Source organism: Lichenostomus cassidix, chromosome 3, assembly GCF_008360975.1.
Source record: "Lichenostomus cassidix isolate B80296 chromosome 3, HeHo_3.0, whole genome shotgun sequence".
NCBI classification, from domain to species: Eukaryota; Metazoa; Chordata; class Aves; order Passeriformes; family Meliphagidae; genus Lichenostomus; species Lichenostomus cassidix.
Genome location: NC_139483.1, coordinates 15,666,088 through 15,683,891, shown reverse-complemented (window position 1 = coordinate 15,683,891; position 17,804 = coordinate 15,666,088). Strand labels below are relative to the sequence as shown.

Here is a 17,804-nt window from a genome sequence, read left to right as displayed (position 1 = left end):
CCATTATGGGATGCATCCTGTTAGAGTGTTAATCTCATATTTACTGCCCCTCTTCATAGGAGAGCTGCTGAGTTTTGTGAGCTGCTGTTGCTGGTGCATTTACAAGAATTTCCTCTCTCTGTGGAGACCAGGATAGTAACTGAGAATTATTTTTGCAGTATCAGATTGAAACTGCCTTTTATTAATTAGTTTGGTCTACTCTAGAACTGAGAGACATTTGTGATTATTGATCTCAGTTCTTGCAGAGTTCAAAGACTTCTGAAGGAAAGTGGTTTAGGATATGAGTTTTACGGATTAGCCTTCCAGTTTAGCAGCCTGGGAAGAAAAACAAACTTGCTGATAAACTGTAATTTTATTTATGAACAAATAATCTGTCTTGGTTCTTCTTCTTGAGATATGGAAAAATGTGACAGGTAAGAGCAGATTTCTGTCAAACCTTGTTTCACCCACAGTCCTAGGCTGGCTAATAACCACTGAACTGATATATTAGAATTAATAATTTAATTATGTGAAAATAAACAGCACTGCCTGCACAAACATGTCCTGCTCAGCCCTGCACAATAAATCAACCAGATACAGTTTCCTGGATTAGCTTGTTCATGTGGAGATAGGTTAACAGCTTGTCCACATTTTCACTCCAAAGCATGCCAAGGTAGAGAATAAAGAAATATTTTCCTGTCTTCTAGGGTGAATACTTCTCAGCTTTCAAGCAGGCTTCCCGTCGTGAGGATGACATTGCTATTGTGACCTGTGGGATGAGAGTCCATTTCCAAGATGGCACAAACAGAGTGGAGGAGATAAAACTAAGCTATGGAGGAATGGCTCCTACAACTGTTCTGGCACTAAAAACTTGCAAGGAACTCACTGGCAGGTAGGAATTTTTCTGTGATGAAAAGACTGCCTGATAGAACTGGGCTGATATTTATATAGGAGCAGTTTAAATATCCAAAATGCCCTAATTCCTCTCTAAAAGTAGATCAAAGAAGAAAGGGGAAGAAGTATAGTTATGCTTCTGCAGCAGTGTGTTTTGTGTAATACCTTGCTTCTTCCAGTATTCCCTACCCTCAAAAATCCATGTCATTCTCTCATTTAGAGAGCTATTTACTTCCCAAATTCACTCATCTGTTGAACTGGAAAGAAGCTAGATGTGTGCATGACCTACAAAATTAGGCTCATATCAAACTGGCCTGAAAAATCAGTGCTTTTATAATGTAATAACTTTGCCACATCTTTAGGAAAGGTAAAATGACCCCAAGATGACAGCAAAGCACACATATGTGCTATGAACAGATAGAACTGAAGGCTGTTGCTTGAGAGCTTGTGGGAACAGCAGGAAGCTGAGTCAGAGGAGGCTTAGGCTGGATATGAGGAAAATGTTTTCACCTAGAGGGTGGTTGGGCACTGGAACAGGCTCCCCAGGGCAATGGTCACAGCACCAAGCCTGACAGAGTGCAGGAAGCATTTGGACAATGCTCTTGGGCACATGGTGTGACTCTTGGGTTGTTCTGTGCAAAGCCAGGAGCTGGACTCAATGATCCAGATGGGCCCCTTCCAACTCAGCATATTCCATGATTCTTTGTCAGAAGAGTTAGTCTGTCCTGGTGAATTTAGGTCTGCACAAGGGCTCTGTGTCACCTTTGTTCCCTTGCAGAGACTGGAATGAGAAGCTGCTGCAGGATGCCTGCCGCTTGCTGTCGGGTGAGATGGATCTGTCTCCTTCTGCTCCGGGTGGGATGGTGGATTTCCGACGCACACTCACCCTCAGCTTCTTCTTCAAGTTCTACCTGACAGTCCTTCAGAAACTGAGCAAGAGTGGCACTGTGAGTGCTCCTTGGGATGGCAGACTTGGGAAAGGAGAACCTTTGTGCTGCCTTGGTGGGGAAGGCACAGGGAGGGTTCAAATTTGAGCAGAGTCACACCTGATAACAAAATCCATGCTGCAATGGCTGCCAGAGCTATTCTACTCTATACTTGCATAACAGTGACTTGTCTATCTTCTCACTTGCTTCCTCATGGCACCCTCACCTTGTTGTGGAAGGGTGTTGCTCTGTGGGTTTACAGGATGCTTCCTGGACTTCTCCCATTTGCTGCATTACAACCTGTCTTGTATGTCTATGATTATTCTTGGCACAGAGCCTGAGCCTTGTTTGCCTTTAACTCAGTAGGTTATACATTACTTTAAGTGGAAGATGGAGAATGGAAAATATCCTGGGCTTCTAGGGAATGTGAGAAAGGAATTGGAAGGGAATGTGATTTTTCTCTAATATGTCTCTGGCAGAAAACTGTGTGTGAGCCTGTCCCTTCAAACTACATCAGTGCTACTGAGCTGTTTCACAAAGATCCCATTGCAAATGCCCAGCTCTTCCAAGTAAGTCACAACTTCCCAAGTAAGTAGCAAGGTCAGCATGACAGAGGCCCAGGCTTTTCTGTAGCTCTTCTCTTCTTGTCTCCATGAGTATGGTTGTCACAAAAACTTACATAATGCCATGTGTGAAGCTTGTACTTGGGTTTCAGTCCTTTCCTCCATTTAGGATACTATTCTTTCCTATCATTGCCCAAGACTGTTGCTGTCATGTACAGCTTTATAAAAAACACTTTTCCTCCTGTAGCCAGCTCCATATCCAAACTGAAATTCCCCTTCTGCTTTCCCTAGCTATAGCCTGCCTTTCTTGGCATCTTTCTGTCTTCAGATTCTGATTGTATCTTCTTTCTTATCTCTGTTAGTGATCATTCTCTAGCTTTGAGAGTAGAATCCAGTTTTGGAACTTGAGCCTTCCTATGCAAACTGTCAAATCAAACCCTTCTGTTCCATAGCAATTTCAAAACTCAAACTCCATTCACTTCATTCCCTTCAGCTCCCCACTGTGTACCCCATCTTGTGGCATCTTGTTTACCTTCCTTTCCCACAGCACTGAGCCCCCAACCCACTCCCCATTCACTAGAATGCCTCACAGTGCCTTTTTCTCTCCCATCCATGCTTCCATCCCCTGCCACCTAAGCCAGCAGTAGTTAGCCATGTGTTTTACTGCAGGAAGTGCCCAAGGGACAGGCAGTGGAAGATATGGTGGGCCGACCTCTGGTGCATGTTTCAGCAGCCAAGCAAGCCGCTGGAGAAGCTGTGTACTGCGATGACATCCCTCACTATGAGAACGAGCTCTACCTCACGCTGGTCACCAGCACCAAGGCCCACGCTAAGATCCTGTAAGTGTCACTTCTGAGCTGCAGATGTTGGAAGCATCTGGTGCCTGGTGGCTTAGGAAACACCAATCTGTCAGGGTGTGGGTGAGGGAAAGGTTTTTGCTTAGGTGGGAACTCCAGTTCCTTGCACATTGTTGCGTGGAGGCGAGCTGTGTGTGTTACAGCTGCCTTGCAAGTCTGCGTCACTGGGAATATGAGGGAATTGACACCAAACTTTGGCTTTGCTGAAACACAAAAGCTCTCAGTCCAGACAGACTTTTTGCATTTCCCATCTCTTATACTCAGGCATGCAGGATTAAAAAGGAGCAGGGTAGGAGAGCACCACAATGGCTGAGATGTCATTTTAATGACTAACCAGGGCGTGCAGCTTGAACGTTCTCTTTCTGTTGCCCTGAAATTTAGGTTGTAAGATGCAGCTCTACCAGCACTGCTGCTGGTGAGTCAGCAGTGTGCACTGGGTTTTGCCTTGCATGGTGCTTGCCTGCACTGGCTGTGATCAAGCCGTCTGCACAAAAGTAATCTGTGAGTTGGCTTCAGCTATGAGATGTAGCCTTGTTTGTGCTTGGCTGTAGCAACAGGTCAGTATTTGAAGTGTAGCTGTCTCAAAAAACATCTTATGCACCCAGGGCACGACTTGTACTTAATTTATAACAATAGTGAATAACCAACTCAGAAAATCCAGTCCTGGCAGATAATGCCATCTGCGTTCTCATAGGCATTTTAGTGATGTCATATTGCACTGGCTTCCCCCACAAACCCTAATTTTGTTTACATGGTGGTGGCTCTGCAGGATCTCATCTGCCCTCAGCTGCTTTGATGTGGGACACTCTGTGGTACATTGGCTCATGTCATCCTCAGCAGGCTTGCAATGTGCTGTTCATTCCTTAGGCAACACTTCCTGCCTAGTTAGGCTTCCTGTCCAGAGGCTTCCCACTGTGGCATGGGCAGCATGGTGGTCATGGATGCACAGATGTAGTAGTTGACTCCCAGGTTATGAAAGAAACTGCTCTGTCATCATAGCTAATTTTCAGGTGTTGCAATGTGCAATGCAGATACTTAAGTGTTGTTACTACTACCAGGGCAGATGGGGTGGTAGAGAAAGCATCACATTCATGCCTGTGACCCCAACATCAGTGTTTTTTAGAAGTTGCTGTACACAGTCTCTTGCATTTTTGTTGTGTATACATATGTCAGGCTCGGGGCTTGCAATATTCTGTAGAGGAAGTAGTAGAATATTTAATCAGGGGACAAAAGTATCTCAGCCTATGATTTCGGCAGTCAAAATACTGATTCCAAAAACTTCCACTTCATCTGAGTCAGATTTTGAGCACCAAATGTATAGACATTATCTGCCTCTGCATTTGTAACTAAGGAAACCAGTCAGGGGATTGTTTCTGAGGAACTAATGCAGAATTATGGGAAAGACAACTTTCCAAAGAAAAATAGCATTGTCTTCAGTTCATGGTGTCGAAGGATTCATGTGGGAAAGTTCATTCATACATTTATTGTCTTTCTTTAAAAGTATGTGGCTCACTGGGATGCATTAACAGCTGCTTTCAGGCACAGCTTACATCAAAGTTTCAGGAATCTAAACAAGTTCCTGAAAAAATTGCAGCAATTTACAGAAGTCAATAAATCATTCAGTCAGCAAAATCAAAGCCACAGCTTTTCTGTTTGCAACTGTTTCTCCGTAAAGCCAGTGTAAAGAATATTGCAAAAGGAGCCTGAAAGTCTTTTGTAATGTGTTTTTACTAAGTTCTCAGTAAAAAAATGAAATTATATTGCCCTTTTTTAGTTATTTTGTCACCGAGTTTTAAATCTATATATGATTCAAGCTGACAAGCATTTTGGTTAGATACCTCTTCTGCTGATTACCAAAGAAAGCCCTTCATGAAGCTTTTTGTGGTTTGAGCATAATTTCTTTTGCATCCTCTTAAAAACCCTGAACCTTCCTTGTGATTGATCCTCAGCAATTTCTCCCTGACTCACCCATGGCAGATGATATGTGTCTGCACTAAAATTTCATGTTTAGCAAAAGACAGGGAGGAATCTTGCCTTCACAGCATCATAGCAGCTAAGAAGAAAGTGGAGGCACAGCATCACTAACACCAATTTGTCATCAAAGGATCTTTAGTGCACATGGCAGTTGGATCAAGTTCAGCTATGTCTTAGGGAAAGATATGTGATATAGTCCAGAGAAGCAGACTGGTGATCAGTCTCACAGTCAGGATTAACATTATCATATAGAGCCAAATTATTTTAGTCTATTATGTGATCCTTTCTGCTTTGTTGTCACATGATATTCACGTGGCATCACCAAACTTTAGGGACTCAGGCATGAATTTCTATTGTAATCTCATAATTGCTGACACAAAATAAAAATGAGAAATAACAGTATCTCTTCTCCTTTCCTTAGTTCTGTGGATGCATCTGAGGCTCAGAGTGTTCCTGGGTTTGTGTGTTTTGTCTCCGCCAAGGATGTTCCTGGCAGCAACATCACTGGCATCGCTAATGATGAGACTGTTTTTGCTGAGGATGTGGTATGTGGTTAAAGATAGCTTTTTCAATCATGCTGCTCAGGAGATAGCATTTCTCATTTTGTCCAGTCAAGTGCTCTGCCTTATACAGAGATAATGCTAACTGCACTGGGGTCAATAGAAATCTTGGTGCAAAATTCAGTGAGGCCCAAGTCCCTTTGCCCTGTGCCCCTCTCTGTGTTATCTCCATGATTCTTCTCTAAGCTGCAGCCCCCTGGGACAGGCTCACTCACTCAGTTGCTGTCCAAATTTGCTTGTGATTATTTTCCTTGGGCTGGTTTTAGACTGGTCTGAACAAACGGATGATAAACTGCGTAAAAGGAATAGATAAAGAATTATCATGAGTCCCTTGTTACTGCATAGACACACCCCAAATGATAGTGAGTCCTACTCTTGCCTGTAGGTCACCTGTGTTGGTCATATCATTGGTGCTGTCCTGGCAGACACACAAGAGCATTCCAGAAGAGCAGCTAGAGCTGTGAAGATTAAGTATGAAGAACTTAAACCTATTGTCACAATTCAGGTAAGATGGCTCAGTTCTGCATCTGCAGTTGGCTTGGGACCTCTGATGTCTAGTTTTGCTCTCACACATGTGGTTACTTAACCCCATGTTCTGTTTGTTTTTGGGGGTGCAACAGGATATGGATAGAAAGAATAATTTGTGTATTTAAATATAAAGAAGGCACATCTTTGACGCCCTAATGATTTACAGTACATTAACTTGTTCTATGCTATTTAAAGCTGAAACAAATAAACCAAGCTCAGGGAGATTTATTATGCTCAGCACAAATTTGTTTAAATGAACAAGGTTAGTATGAGTTACATTCTTACCCAGAGAGGCTTGCTTTTAGTTTTGTTTGGTATAACCCTGCTGGCTTCGTTGACATCCATTCACTCTTCATTCTTTCATTTACAACAAGCAATAATAAGGTGTGAAAATGTTTTTTCTAGCTCTGTCACTGCACTGCTTCTCTGAGATTTCTGCAGACCACTTGTCAGGTTTCTAAGCTGATCAAATTAATTTTCAGGAGTTCACTCCCCACTGTGAACTGTATGGACACAGTCTTTAAGTGGCTTTTCTCAAAGCTGAAGTAATTAATGTCAACAATGTGTGATCACTTCATGCTTATTTTTAAACTAGAAAATTTGTTGACAAGATTTCCTTATGAGACAGCAAAAGCAAATTATATTATCTACACAGTGCTCATATCTAGAAATGAGAAAAAAAAGTATGAAGCAATTTTTAGTGGATAAATTAGAATCATGGATTTCTAATTACATGTTTTTAATGGTCAGTATTTTGTACCATGTATTTTGTAATGTGAATTGCATTAATGCAAATACAAAAAGTCTGTGCACTGTCTCTGTACAGACTTTGGTACTGTCATCTGAGGACACAGATTCTGAGTTGTTTGTATGATTTGTGGAGTCACAAACAATATGTGAGAACTTTGCCTTTTCTGAGGCTTCTAGTTGTTTGTTCAATCAGGGAACATGAAAGTGGAGGCAAAAACGTGCTGATTTTTTGGTTTTTGTTGTTTGATCATTCTGTGGGAGTTTTTGCGTTATGGAAAGCTTCAGTTTTGACAAAAGGAAAATGCCTTTGTAAAACTTCCCTTAGAAAGATGATTGTATATTAGCTCAGAAGTGAACTATTTCTGCACTTCTTATCTTGTCTGAGAGATTTAATTTTCTCTTTCTGTTTCTTTTTCTCTTTTTTTTTTCTTATTTTCCTTTCTTCCACTTTCTGGGTCACAGACAAGAGTTAATAGAAATTTTAAGTTATAGTGACTACAGACCTTGAGGTTCTGGGTCCACAATGTAAAATGAGTCACAAGGAGTACCTTAAGATTGTCCAATTATGGTGTTCATTGTGAAATTGCTGTGTTGCCAAGAGCTATTTTGTACTGCTTTTAGTCAAGTCTCTAGGCTATTACCATAGTTAGTGTCTGATAAGTTCTTGTACTTTTTATCTTGGATATTTCTTCTTCAGTCAGAGAAAGCTTTCATTTCATTCAACTTACACAAAAATGTCATTGTGTCATTCTGTTTCCTAGGAAGCTATTGAGAAACAATCTTTCTTTAAGGATATAAAGGGGATTAATAAGGGAGATGTGAAGAAAGGATTTGAAGAATCTGATCACATATTGGAAGGTGAGAATAAGTATTAATAATTCTTTTAAAATAGGATAGTTTGTGTCAAAAGAAGTCAAGTTATCAGCCTCCTTTTTATGCATATGATATTGAGAGTAATGCTTGCAGAAGTAAATTAATTTAATATAAAGTTTCAATCTGATATACAAATAGCTCATGCAAGATTTTATTGTTTCAAATGGACGTGGGTGCTCCCAGCTGTGCCCACAAAAAACACTTTTTTTCCTATGAAAGTATACATTTTTCTTGAGCAAATATTCTACAAAGTTTTTTTTTTTTTTTTTCTCCTGAGATTTTTCAATATAGGAGATTTACCCTGTCTGAGCATAGTCTGGTTTAAATCTTATAGACAGCCAATTTCCTTTAAGCTGGTACATGGCTGTATCTTAGGAAAATGGGACACAATGAACAGATCAGGGCAATGACTGAGAAAGGAGGTTGATTCTGACATTTCTTTGTGTGTAGAATGACTAGAAATTGTACCCTCATCACTGCCAGGTAAGATGTCCTGGGAAAGAGACACATGCAGGGATAGAGAGTTGATTCCCAGTTAGATCATCCTAAGGCATTTTGGGTTTCTATTTTTGTTCTCCTGTTTCAAAGTCTATAACCTTGTATTTCATCTACTCAGCTAGACTATACTTGATTTATTTTTATCCTTATCTCAGTGGTGTTATTGAGGCAGTCTTGAAAGGCACCAAATACTGCATCTTAAGGGATGCTGGATCAATGGCATGGTGTGCAAGCTTATTTTTGAAATGCCAGCCACTTGTGTTTTGCAATGAAGATTCCTAGAAAGTGGAAAGGAAGCATGTCTAGATCTTTTTATTGTGCTTTGTTGTTTTGTTTTGGGGTTATTTTTTGTTGTTTTTTAAACATTGAACCAGGATTGTCAGTTTCAGAGCTAGTGATGTTCAGTGCTGGGCAAAGCAAAGGGTTGTCAGTTAATACACGTACAAAAGGCAGTAGATTGAAGACAACACGATGGGAGACACCTTATGACACCAGGGATGCCCTTTCTGTGGGGCTTTTCTTTCCATTTTCTAGGAGAGATGCACCTTGGTGGTCAGGAGCATTTCTACCTGGAAACTCACTGTACTTTGGCTGTGCCAAAGGGAGAAGATGGTGAGATGGAACTCTTTGTGTCGACCCAAAACCCAATGAAGACACAGGTACAGACTCATTAACCTGCCTAAAAGGCATTTGTTTCTCAGTTTCAGACTAGATTAATGGTGGTTTCACAGCTGCTCTTATTTTATTCTTCAGTTAAAAAAACCACATAGCTTAGAGTTGAGTGTGGGATTTAAAGTCCATACCCACCCTGCTGGAGTCCTGAATCTCATTCCAGGTGACAGAAATGTTTCTATTGGCAACACATCTTTGTCAAGAGGGATTACATGCTTGACACTTTCTGGAGAGAGTCCCAGCTGCTCAGCAGACATGATGCTTGAAAGACACATCAGAGAGAGAAGTGGTGTAACCATTGGCTGTGCACCAGCTCTCCCATTCCATGAGATGGGCTCCTGGCACCATGAGGTGTCCTTAGCCTATTTACTGGCTCACCAAGACTGCCCAAAGATCTCTCAATGCAGTGAGAGTGGTGTGGATGCCCAACCCTGTGCTAAATGAGACCTGTGTCTTGGTAACCTCAGCTCATGTCAGTCTTTGCCTGAATCTGGCCCTGAGTGCTGCAGCACTGTGCCTTTTCCCCTCAGAGATCAAATGCTGGGCTTCTTGGCTCCAATTGCATCCAATCCAATTGCATTAAATGCAATATTTGCACTGTTGAAATGGTTCCAGGAAGGCAATGTGTTGGTATCTAGTTCTTGATACCAGCTGAGCTCCCTACATGTTCTGCTGTCTTGTTTTTCTTTAGGAGTTTGCTGCTAATGCACTGGGAGTGCCTTCAAATCGGGTTGTGGTTCGAGTGAAAAGAATGGGAGGAGGATTTGGAGGAAAAGAGACTAGGAGTACTATTTTGTCATCTGTAGTGGCTGTTGCAGCCTTCAAGTAAGTTTGGGTGTGGGGAACAGGGATTTTTTCCTTCAGACTCTCCCAGGCTGCCTCTTTCTGAAGTGCCATTTGCACTGGAGCACTTTTAATACTCTTCATGTCTTGTTACTGCACAACTTACAGCAAGCTTGGAATTTCCCAAAGGAGGTGTCTAATGGGTTCTTAGCTGGAAGGAGGGATTGAATCTGCCCAGAGGTGCTAAGTTTGTGGGAATGTCAGCTTTTAATAGAAAGGGGGGAAAACCTCATTACCCTTTATTTCTTTGATGCTCTCTGGAAACTCTTGAATCTCAAATTATTTGCCTCTCCCCCTCACTTCACCCCAAGCCATTTCAAAATCGAGCACCTGCCATGTTTACTGTTTTGTTTAATAGAGGTATGAGAATCTCTTCCTTGTTCAAAACTCTACTACACCAGTCTCGCACCACTATTTGCTCTTCCACAAACTCCATCTTTGGATTTTTCCCAAGGAAGGGTGGTAGGCCTTGGAACCCACATTTTTCAAACCCCTAAAAGCTCAGGGAATGAACCTAGGCTGTAACCACTTGTGAAGAGTTGACTGGAAATGTGCTTCTTGTTTCTGGAGTTTTGATGTGGGCTCATGTTTAACTGTGTAGGTTTTGGGGTTACATGGCCTCTGAGATGACATTTCTGCCCTGTCTGTAACCCTGCCCTGCCCAGCACTGCCCTTGCTGGCACTGCTAGAGGGATCTTGCAACACAGCAGTTTGATAAAATACATTTAGAAGAGAACAGCCAAAATGAAACTCTTTTATGACTGACTTCAGTTTTTTCTGTTCTAAGCAAACAACCTCTTTTCTCTAATTAATCAGTAATACATTTGCATTCTTCTTTATCTCTGCCAGCCAAACCACTGTTTGACATCCTCGAGGTTACAAAATAACAACTGTGACGTTCCCTAGATATTTGTACAACCTGAAGACAGGCACTCAGAAGGCAAAATTTTTAGAAAATAAGGAGCAACTCCTACTCTCCCCCTTGGATAATAAATAAGCAAATAAAAAACAAGGTCAAATTGAAAGCTAGTTAGTACTTCACTTTGCATTATTATATAATTCCTATGGCGTCCTCTCTTTCAAAGCCAAAAGAGTGCCTTGAGAAACAGTATGGAAAACAGTGATTGCTCAGTTATTAGCACCTGTCTCTATAAGAAATTATCCTCCTTTTTAATACAAGAGTCTTTGAAAAAGTTTTCACAAATGGGTCCCAGCTTCTGAGATGTTTTGGGTTTTTTTCCTCAATCTTGCCATTTTCTTAAGAGAAAGATACATAAATCAAGCAGTTTACCCTTAACTCTCCATTGCTGCTCTGGAAAGACAAAGAATAGGGTCTTGTTCTGCAGGCACTGTAATGTGGATTTCAGGCTTTGCCTAAGAGAATGTATCCTTTCACAGAACTGGCCGTGCAGTGAGGTGCATGCTGGATCGAGATGAGGACATGCTGGTCAGTGGTGGCAGACACCCCTTCCTGGGGAGGTACAAGGTATGCATAGATGTGAGAAGAATGCATGTGGTCTCAGTTTTGTCCCCTGAGAGAGAGCAGTAAGATATTGAGAAAAACTTGCTGCTGTGGTTGTTTCACTGCTGATCTCCCCTGCTGCAAATGGGCCAGGTCAGATGGGCTATAGCATTTTTTCTGTTGAAGTGCTGCAGAAGTTATTTTGGCTTGGGTGGTTCCCTTCATGTGACCTCAGCATAAATAATTCTCTCTTCCTTGCAACCAAGACTTTGCCACTGTTGACAATCACACTGCTCTTAGAGGCTCCCCCATTCCTTTAAAGCATACTGTACACAGCAATGTGGACTTTAACTTCCTTTCTGCTTCAATCCCCATCCAACTGCTGCTGCTTTAGAAAGGAAAAACCTGTTAAGGAAATTATGGTTGTGATAATTGGCCAGCACTTAATTTAGAAGAGTTCTCTGGAACAAGATTACGATAAACACATGGACCCTTTACTGGGGAACTCCCTCAGCTGCTGCCTGTGTCTGTCCTATGCTGCACTGGGGACAGTCAGCCCTCTGCCTGTATGAGGTCCGTTCAGTTTTTGGAAAGAAGCAGAAAACAGAACGTTTTGTAGATAACTGATTACTGAGGAGACTCTCTTGACAGGTTGGTTTCATGAAGAATGGGAAAGTCAAGAGTCTGGAGGTGTCATACTACAGTAATGGGGGCAACTCTGTAGACCTCTCTCATGGTGTAAGTAAAATTTTCTGATGGCTAATTAAGCAGAAGGTGTTTTTCTGTGCAACCTTTTGCTCTGACTTCAGAGAGCTGTTGCTTACAGCACTGCTTGCACATGCAGCTCTTTGACAGGACTGAAAACAGATTTTGAAGGGGTTTTGGAGCTTCTACAAATGCTCTCTGAGCCAACTGACCTGCCTTGGCATGTGCCACATAATTCTTATGGATGCTGTAATAACTCGGATTGAGCAAAGGGGTCGAGAATGCTTGCTTTGGATTACAGAGGGCTGTGATGGAAAAGTTGTTGCACAATGCAAGATAAATCCTCCAGCTCTGGGGAAAGATAGTTCCTTGGAATAGGAAGCATCCCAGTCAATAGGTTGATCAGGGCAGAGTGCCTAAATCAACAAGCTTGTTAAGGAGTGGCTAAAGCAAACACTCAGTTCACAAGCAGTAAGGACAAGAAATGGGCCTGAGTTCTGAGTTTGTCTCCAGGAAGTTTTGCACTGATGAGTAAAAAACTCTCCTATAATGTGAATGACCAACTCAATAGCCTAGTGTCAATCACGTTTATTCTAGCTCATTTTCTCCAGTCCACTGAGTCTTTGACAATTTTCTGCAAAAAGGAATCCATTTCAATAGGAAAGAACTGCAAGAGCTCTCTACCAGAGCCACATTTGATGCTGGCAATGTGGCTGGTGTTGGGCAGAACAGAACAACAGGCAAGTGTCTTCTCATAAGCTGAGGGCCTGGTTGAGAGGACATCTCTGTAATTGTCTTTTTGACTATGTCTGAATCAGGGGACTGGAAAGTGCTCCACAGTGAAATAAGGTTGGGTTGAGTGTAATCTCCTTGTGCTGCTGCTGTTGTAAGGGAAATTTGGAAACACAAGCCAGAAAGAAGTTTTGGCCCTTTCCCAATGAGGACAATAAGTGGAGAAAGATCTCAAATCTTGCAGTTCAGATGTAGTTACTGAAAATCTTTATTTCATATGGTTGCCCTTTACTGCCATAGCCCAGTGCTGAGTCACTTGATATCAGCATGACTTCTTTTCCAGTAAGAGATTACTCAATATATTAACAAGAAAACTGTTTCTTCCAGACAGGTAATGGCATTTAGTAACAGTTTGACTCAGCATGAGCCCAGGGCCAGAAAAGGACTTTGAAGCTCAATCTGTCCCAGAGCCATAAGTGTCAACAGAGAAGTGTGCTTATTGTCCTGTCCTTCAGGAGGACACCACTTGACACTCCACTGCACGTGGGAGGCAGTTCTGGCTGCACTTCAGTGCTCATCCAGCTGTGTTGACTGCAGGGTGCAAAAGAAAGTGCTGATTGTTGTAAATTAGCTTCAGAGCTTCCAGCCTGCTTTTGGCACTAGTGAGAAGTCTGACATCCAATTCATGTAAAATGTGTCCATCTCTATTCCTTCTCTTCACCAGGTAATGGATAGAGCCCTGTTACACTTGGATAACTCCTACAACATCCCCAATGTCAGCAGCATGGGCGTTGTTTGCAAGACCAACTTGCCTTCCAACACAGCCTTTCGTGGCTTTGGAGGGCCCCAGGGAATGATGATTGCTGAGTGCTGGATGAGCGACCTTGCTCAGAAGTGTGGCCTGCCACCTGAGGAGGTACAGACCCACTGACACCTTCCAGGGTGCTGCTGCCTTTGAACAACCTCTGACAACAGCCACATACAATTTTTAAGCATGAGAAATTTTGCTTCATTTTTGCTGAGCTCCTAGCAGGATCTCCAACTTCTTGTGTGACAGATAGATTATAGCATGGATTATCTTCTGTTTAGTTAAATTCCTTGGTAGCCTCACTTTTGTAACATCTGCTTTAAGGATAGATATTAAAAAGAAGGCAGTCCAAAGGCATTAGGTACCTTAATCTTACTGCCAATGTGCTTAATCCCCAATCTCTGAAAATTCCCAGCCTTAATGGCTTAGTTCTTGTTTTCCCATAAACAGATATATGCCTGTTAATTGTTTTGCTCTGTAGAAAGAGCAAAGGAGTAAAACTAGGAAGCAACACAGATTAGATCTCATCCATCCTTGTCTGAAGCATTAAACTTGGCATGTCCTTTGTGTCTCTTTGGAAAGGTGCGGAAGCTCAATCTCTATCATGAAGGAGACACGACTCATTTTAACCAAAAGCTGGAGGGATTTACTCTACGAAGATGCTGGGATGAGTGTTTGTCCAGCTCCAGCTATCATGCCAGGAAAAAACTGATTGAAGATTTCAACAAGTAGGTGCTCTGGAGCTGTCTTGTTGCTAGGTGCACCTGTTGCCTACTAACTTGTGAAATTCTCTTCACAACTCAAGTCATGTGAAGTCACACCTTATATTTTCAGAGTGACTTCCAAAAATGTTCCTTTTTGAAATCCCTTCATGCTCACTGTCAGAGGAAAACCTCTATCAGTGAGCTGGTAACATAAATTAGGCTGGAATCAGACCTAGCATGATGTGATTTTGCAAGTGAAATGTAGCAAAGAGGAGGGAGTCTGTTAAGTCCAGCTAGGAATTTCACATGACTGATCATCAAGGCAATTTGTTTAGGCTTTCTCCTGCCTTATAGTCTTTTTCAGTTGGCTTGTATATACAACTGAATAGTTAATAGTCCAGACAACTGCTTCTATCATGTTTGGGGGAAGCATCTTCAGTTTGAATTCCTTCTTGTTGAAACCAAATAAGAAAGACATTCCTTAATACAAATTAGTGATTAACTTTGTCTATATCACAGTCAGGTATTTAATTGCTATTTGATACACAGTCAGAGGAAAGCAGTATTGAATTTTGATAAAAGCCTCATGAGTGTACAAATGATGTTCCTTCCTTGCAGGCAGAACCGCTGGAAGAAGAGAGGGATGTGCATCATTCCTACCAAATTTGGCATCAGTTTCACTGTCCCATTTCTGAATCAGGTCTGTAAATGTCATTCACCTTTTTGCTAGAGAAGCTGCATTCATGCTGCCTCCCCCAGGCCCTCTTCCATTTGTACCAAACTGGAGCTTCTTGAAGAAGTAGTAAATTAGTTAAGACAAAACACATATTTCAAGCCAAAATGAGCAGCACTACAGCTACCAATTTATATTGTCCAAAAGACACCACAATGTAGCTACATTTTCATGGTATTGTGTTAGGTTAATTTTCCTGCCTTTCTTAATAGTGGAAACACTGCTTCTGTGTTTGAGCTGATTTGATGGACTGTCAGTGGTGTTGGCAAGTTCAGGTGAAGGGTGCATCTGTGTTCCACAGGGACAGGATTGGGTTACTTCACCTGCTTTCTGAGCTGAAAATGCTGGCTGGGGTTTGTTATGACATTGGAGCTTCTAGTGAGCTGGTGAGACTAAGCCAAACTCACCTCAAGTGTAAACAAGAGGCTTCAGTTGCACCAAAGAATAACCTTAGTCTAGTTCTGAATGAATTCTCCCTGTGTTCTGCTAAGTACTTCAGTAGTTAATTTATGATGATTAATGTTCCCTGTTGTAGGCTGGAGCTCTGGTCCATGTGTATACAGATGGCTCTGTGTTACTTACACATGGGGGGACTGAGATGGGTCAAGGACTTCACACCAAAATGATACAGGTAATAATGAGTTTGGGCTTCACTGAATGAGACATCTTTTCAGGAGAATTACACTCTCCCTACAGTATTGCCTCAGGCAGCTTGACACTTCCTCTGTGTGTATGCAGAGGGTAACAAATCATGACTAATTCCTCTTCACTGTTTCAGCAGCAGTGCTATATTTCCAGTATTATCCCAGTGTACTATGAGAATTAGATTCTTCATCATCTTAAATCTCATTTTGTAGATAATGCAGGTTATGCTTACAGTTGAATTTCTCTAGCAATTTCATTTCACCCCATAAAGGTACTGTTTACATACATTTTATTAAAAAAAATAGTTGTATTACAAACATATATATCTGTATATCCTAGTGCCTTTATAATTAAAAAGGCTTAAGGGAGCAATATTCCTTTGGCAGGAAAATGAAAAGAGAATTCGTAGGGCTTTTGATCTGATTCTTTTAATTGTTGTGGGAAGCATTTAGTCTCACAATAGTGAGGTGAATCTGTCATAGTGGCAAAATTTTATGTGCTCACACACATTCAGCCTGCGAAATGCAAACATGACAATGTTCTGGCTAGTTCTCAGTCACTGAAACAACTCAGTCTGCAGGAAAAATGAAGTTTACAGTGGGAGAGGGCAGAGGTTGCAGGTGGGTCCTGGCAGTGCAAGCAATGAATGACAATGCTCATGAATAAGAAGTGCTGCTTACCAGTTGTTTTCTTTTGCTCCACAGGTTGCTAGCAGGTCCCTGGGAGTTCCCACCTCTAAAATTTACATCAGTGAGACCAGCACAAACACTGTACCAAATACCTCCCCGACAGCTGCCTCAGTCAGTGCGGACATCAATGGAATGGCTGTCCATGTATGGAAGCTGAGTTGTTTACAGGAGTGGGTTACAAGAGAGGGCTCCAGAGCATGAAAAGTTGTCCTGTATTTATCTGTTGCTTAAGGAAAACAACCATCAAAAGGCAGTTCCAGTCTAAGGATGCCTCATAATCTCTTTACATGTTATAACTACATTATAAATGACAATATTTTTTTCAAGTTGTTCGAAACTGTCCTTCAGTCCTTTGGTAGTTTTAAAAATAGAGTACTTGGAATTGCTCAAAATGAGCAGATCAAAGCATCCATTTAAGTGGCTAACTTCTATGTAATTAATGCAGCCTTATCTATAACAAATATATTTTTCTGCATGTATTAATAGCAAATGGCTTGAGAGCTGTGCTCCACAAGCTGTAAGTGTTGATATGCTCAGAGCAAATGTTCTGCTGTAGCAATGGCATGGCTTTGACTATCTGCCATGGTGGAGTTACCAAAGCATATATTTGCTGGGTGTGTGACTTTTCCATTTAAAAGAGGAATTTACTACAGGCCATTTTCAGTTTAAAAGAAAAGGGAAAGTGTAACCTGTAAAGTAAAATTGTCAGGCTGTTTTTATTCTCTGCATGGCTTATCAGAGTAGGTTGAATTTTGGGAAGAATTTTTTTTTTCAGTGTTAAAGGGTCATCTTCTAAGGTATGCTAGCTGTTTTGTACGGACTTGGCACAGATAAAGTCAATGTATAAATGAGTGGACTTCTTATATTTTTGTGTCATGGTCCAGAAAATTCTGTGCTGAATTTGGGATTCCTTTCTGCTATCAGCACAGCCAATCTCCTTTAAAATCCTTTTCAGTCAACATTTCTTCCTATGCAGCAAGACATCCATTAGTGGACTTTGTTTCTTTTTATGATATGCCAAAGTCCTGAAGGCAATATTGATTTAAATTGAAGGTTCTTGGAAACTCTTATAGGGCTTTTAATACCATAAGCTGGCTATTCAAATCTTAAAATATTTATCCTCTCTCTCTTTGTTTCTAGAATGCATGTCAGACTATCTTGAAAAGACTGGAGCCGATCAAACAGGCTAATCCCAAAGGATCCTGGGAAGACTGGGTAAGCTGTTTCTGTCTGTCAGGAGACAAGTGGACATTGTCAGAGATTGTTTTCATTGGCAAACCATGTGTGCAGGTGTGTCCTCCAGACCTTCTGCATCTTGATAGCATAGACTCGAGCAAAGACAGTGAAACACAAACCTGGCATGGATATCCAAGTAATTAAAGCTTGGAAGAGGTCCTCCCCATAACATC

The 17,804-nt window shown here is 41.5% G+C and overlaps 1 protein-coding gene across 2 annotated transcripts in view; it reads left to right on the top strand.

The window, feature by feature from the left end:
- Positions 1–17,804, top strand: part of XDH (xanthine dehydrogenase) — a 50,940-nt gene that overhangs the window by 24,075 nt on the left and 9,061 nt on the right. For both annotated transcript variants that reach the window (XM_085054645.1, XM_085054644.1), the window contains 17 exons: positions 687–871; positions 1,652–1,820; positions 2,279–2,368; positions 3,032–3,201; positions 5,615–5,738; positions 6,139–6,258; positions 7,793–7,889; positions 8,937–9,061; positions 9,766–9,899; positions 11,316–11,403; positions 12,031–12,117; positions 13,541–13,732; positions 14,207–14,352; positions 14,947–15,028; positions 15,597–15,692; positions 16,411–16,539; positions 17,536–17,610. In XM_085054645.1, coding sequence (XP_084910771.1) covers positions 687–871; positions 1,652–1,820; positions 2,279–2,368; positions 3,032–3,201; positions 5,615–5,738; positions 6,139–6,258; positions 7,793–7,889; positions 8,937–9,061; positions 9,766–9,899; positions 11,316–11,403; positions 12,031–12,117; positions 13,541–13,732; positions 14,207–14,352; positions 14,947–15,028; positions 15,597–15,692; positions 16,411–16,539; positions 17,536–17,610 — 2,109 coding nt within the window. The remainder of the gene's footprint in view (positions 1–686; positions 872–1,651; positions 1,821–2,278; positions 2,369–3,031; positions 3,202–5,614; positions 5,739–6,138; positions 6,259–7,792; positions 7,890–8,936; positions 9,062–9,765; positions 9,900–11,315; positions 11,404–12,030; positions 12,118–13,540; positions 13,733–14,206; positions 14,353–14,946; positions 15,029–15,596; positions 15,693–16,410; positions 16,540–17,535; positions 17,611–17,804) is intronic.